Raw genomic sequence first — 3,622 nt, 5'->3', positions numbered from 1 at the left:
GGATGAGGGGTAACTTAGAGAAATAAAAGGGTTGGCACGATGAGGACTAAGCATGAAAAAATAACAGTTGTCTCTCCGGCTGCTTGTCCAAACAAGCTGTAGCTGCCCTCATCTGTCATTTCAGCCAAAAAGAATCAAGTCACATACAAACATCAGCATCTCATGCCTCCAAGTACCTTCTGGCCCAACATTACACAGCCACCTGCAGGTGAAGAAACAGTGGATAAAGCTTCCATTTGTGTCAGACTTGTAAATCCACTTTAACACAAAAAGCAAGCAAAGATGCTGCTTGATTTCTCTCAGTGAAGATCAGAAGGTTGCAGTTAAGTCCCAGAGGGAGTGTTTGGAGGTTGCTGCTGTAGTGTCTCATCTATGGTGACCACTACCTCCTCCTGTCTGTTGGAGCTCAGATGGTTGGTGTGGTTCAGGGATATGTAGCTCATTTCCACCAGCGGGGGCCTCTCACTCATCTCATTCATGGTGTTGGTGATTGAGTTAACCTCGGTCTTGTTGCGGTTGGCAGCACGGCGAGAGCCAAACACCCAGTCTGAAATAGAGACAGTCATAGTGTTGCTTTGATAGGCATCAGTTCAAAGCAGATACCTGTACTACAAGGAAGGATTAGGGATCTTACTGATCTAACTTCAGGTAATATTTTCAACATTTTTCAAATTGGCTCACTTGTACTTGTTAGTACGTCATACTGTCACTTAGGCTACTGACCTAACATTCCCCGAAGAAGATAATGTTCACATGCAAAACCACCGCCTACTGAACAATCCCTTCAATCACCACTATTCCTGGAAGATCCATGAATTAATTGAGCACACAGTAAGAGAATCTAAAAAATATACCCAGTTCCCGAATATAATCTCTTTGCAAGCCAAAAAAAAGCTCAGAATTGCAATTAACTAAATACAAATAAAAGATAAATACTCAGTTAAAAAATGTATACTAACCTTTCAATATAAACATATTCTCTTTTTTTTTCTTTGTTTGTTTTAATAAACCTCTTATGTCTGGCAGTTTTAGCAAGCAGAATCATGGTCTTAATGGCCTGCTGTGGCATACACATTTGCTTTGCCAAGAGGAGGTCTATAGGCTCTCTACAGGCTTCTCTTCTAAGTCTTTTCCCTTTTCTCTTTCTTTTATTATTCACATTAGTATCTGTGGCGTCATACAAGGTTGGAGCAAATGGGGAGAAGTGACAGGTTAGAAAAAGAAAGGGGAGGCAAAAAAGAGAAGGAATAAGAGGAAAAGATAAAGAAAAGGGACAGAAAGAGGTGGGACCTCAAGAGAGTCGTGTAAAAACAAGCTCAACGAAGTGAAGCAACGCTGTGAAGAAGAGCAGACCAAAATTCCCCTACAATGATGTGAGAGATGGAAGTTAATATTGCTAAAGGTGGTTCTACAAGCCACAGATGCATCGGGTATACTTTATATCAATGGTTGTTTTTTACAGACCCTTACACAAACTTTCTTGGATGTAATTAGAATATATTAATCAACATAATATCATAATAATTTTCCTAAGCTAAGTGTTAAATAATTCCCACTCTTATGCCTAACCACCTACCATTCCTTAAGTCCTTTACCCTTCAAGGTGAGTTTATTCAATCTGACACTTCAATGTTAACAATAAAAACTCACAAGGTCTTTCATTTTCATTTTTTAGGTAGTTTATTTCCTCGACCCATCCCCAAATTCCAACCTCAAATTGCTATCCCCTCCCCACGGCTTGCTGTATGTCATCCCACTTAAATAATCCTGGAAATACAGCTGTGTTTATTATTGTAATTTCAAAACCCAATTTCAGGAATTTCACAGGAAGAGGTGTGAAACTTGAACTCTCCATGTAAGTGAAGCTAATAAGCACTTTTCATGCCATGGTTAGTTTATGATAAACCATCACAGATGATGCTTTGTGGAAGGGAAGCATAAACTGCAGACCCATACATTCTGCAACGGGGCAAAAACAAGCATGCTGAGCATTTATAATGTGCACTGAACAAGGCTGTAAACTTCATCTAACAAAAAGTCGTGATGGGTTCAGCCTCTGTAATTCCATTAGAGGCAAAGCACCATAAAATTGTTTCTGGGGGTAGATGTCTACTGCACAGCAGCCCCATCATGTGTGGTGCAGCCTTTTTGAATTGGAACCCATCAATCATTGTTCTGTCAGATTAGGATCTGAGATTATAGCTGACAGTCGTGAGTGTGAGGAACAGAAAGAAGGCAGGGCGGGATTCCTCAGACCCATAGATTCCCCTGTTAAATCATGCATTTCAGACTCTGCTGCAAAGTGACAGAGAAAAACTGAAAGTGAGCCAACAGCATGCTACACTAAAAATTCACATTTAGATTCATCTGATCTGATCATCAATAAATTCTAAGCCTATTTTTGAACTGATGCAGTTTAGGTGTTATTTGGAAGCCCTGCATTTTTAGCAGCCAGCAGGGTAGCTGTGGACCAGGTGGTAGAGTGGGTCATCTACCAATCAGGTCAGTGGATCTATCCCCAGCTCCTCCTATTCATATGTCAAAGAATTTGCACAAATGATACTGAAACCTCCATCCTGCATCCATCGCAATATGTGGTTAGATAAAAGTGTTTTAGCATGATATACATCATCACTTTAAATCCCAGCTGAGCAGAGATGTGGAACTGTAGAAAGGAGACTTCAGAGTGTCATGAACCTGAGAAGAGGAATACAGATACTGTAAAGTATGTTTCTTTGAGTCAAATCTCGACTGATGGAGCTCTAGAGACAAGTTTTATCACAGGAGAGGAAATATTTATTTCATATTTTTAAGACATTTCCCTCTCTTTATTGAGTTGTCGTGTTCAAGCTTGTGAATCAAGTTGTGTGAGACTTGTAGAAAAAAAAAGACCTTTTGGCCTTGTAAATATTATCTTGATTATATATTGAAATTCAACAAGACCTTTACTATTTTGATGCATTTTCCATTAAAAAGTATTTTATTGGAAAACTTTTATTTAATGGGTTACTTTTGTTTGTAATTTGAAAATGCAAATTTAACCCATCATACTATGTACTATTAACTGCTGAAATGTCAGACAACTAAAACCTGACAAAGTAAGTGAAATGTATTTGAATTCTCAAAAGTGAACCAGAGACGGTATAAAATATGGACGTAGCTTCCAGGTCAGAAAAATAAAGTCACAAGCAGGAGTGCTTTAAACCTTCATTTTATCCTAAAACCACCACATGGTGAATTTTGGGGCATTCTGAATAAAACATTAAATATGTTTTATAAATCTTGGTCATACCATGGAGAAATATCTGTAGCTCATTGACTAACCTGGTATCAATCACAAGTCACTAGTCAGTAAGAATGTGACTTCACAATCAAAATTTGTGTGCAGCATGTCTTTAAGCAAAGATTGAATAAAAACCCATAGTGTACACTACAGCTCATAGCATAACAGCAAATATTTGAACACTTCAGAAAAGAGTCTGTCAGCTTGACTAAGATTTTAGTGTAGTCATTAAACTAAGGATTAAATCTTTTTCATAGTGAGTAATCCAAACCCCACAGCATCTTAAATGTTCTCTTGATTAAATTCTAGTGTGTTTTTGTAGGCTTCTTAATGCTTATC

The 3,622-nt window shown here is 38.3% G+C and overlaps 1 protein-coding gene across 1 annotated transcript in view; it reads right to left on the bottom strand.

Moving 5' to 3' along the window:
* Positions 1 to 323: 323 nt before the first annotated feature.
* LOC146614732 (uncharacterized) overlaps positions 324 to 3,622 on the bottom strand; it is an 8,644-nt gene continuing 5,345 nt past the window's right edge. Inside the window, exon 3 of the mRNA XM_085376893.1 lies at positions 324 to 547. Within this exon, the coding sequence (XP_085233019.1) occupies positions 324 to 547 (224 nt within the window). The remainder of the gene's footprint in view (positions 548 to 3,622) is intronic.

Source organism: Diplotaxodon limnothrissa, linkage group LG17 (genome assembly GCF_057381915.1).
Source record: "Diplotaxodon limnothrissa isolate DT_005_m linkage group LG17, D_limnothrissa_male_GT1.1, whole genome shotgun sequence".
NCBI lineage: Eukaryota > Metazoa > Chordata > Actinopteri > Cichliformes > Cichlidae > Diplotaxodon > Diplotaxodon limnothrissa.
Note: the sequence above shows the minus strand (reverse complement) of the source record. Positions and strands in the feature narration are given on the sequence as shown.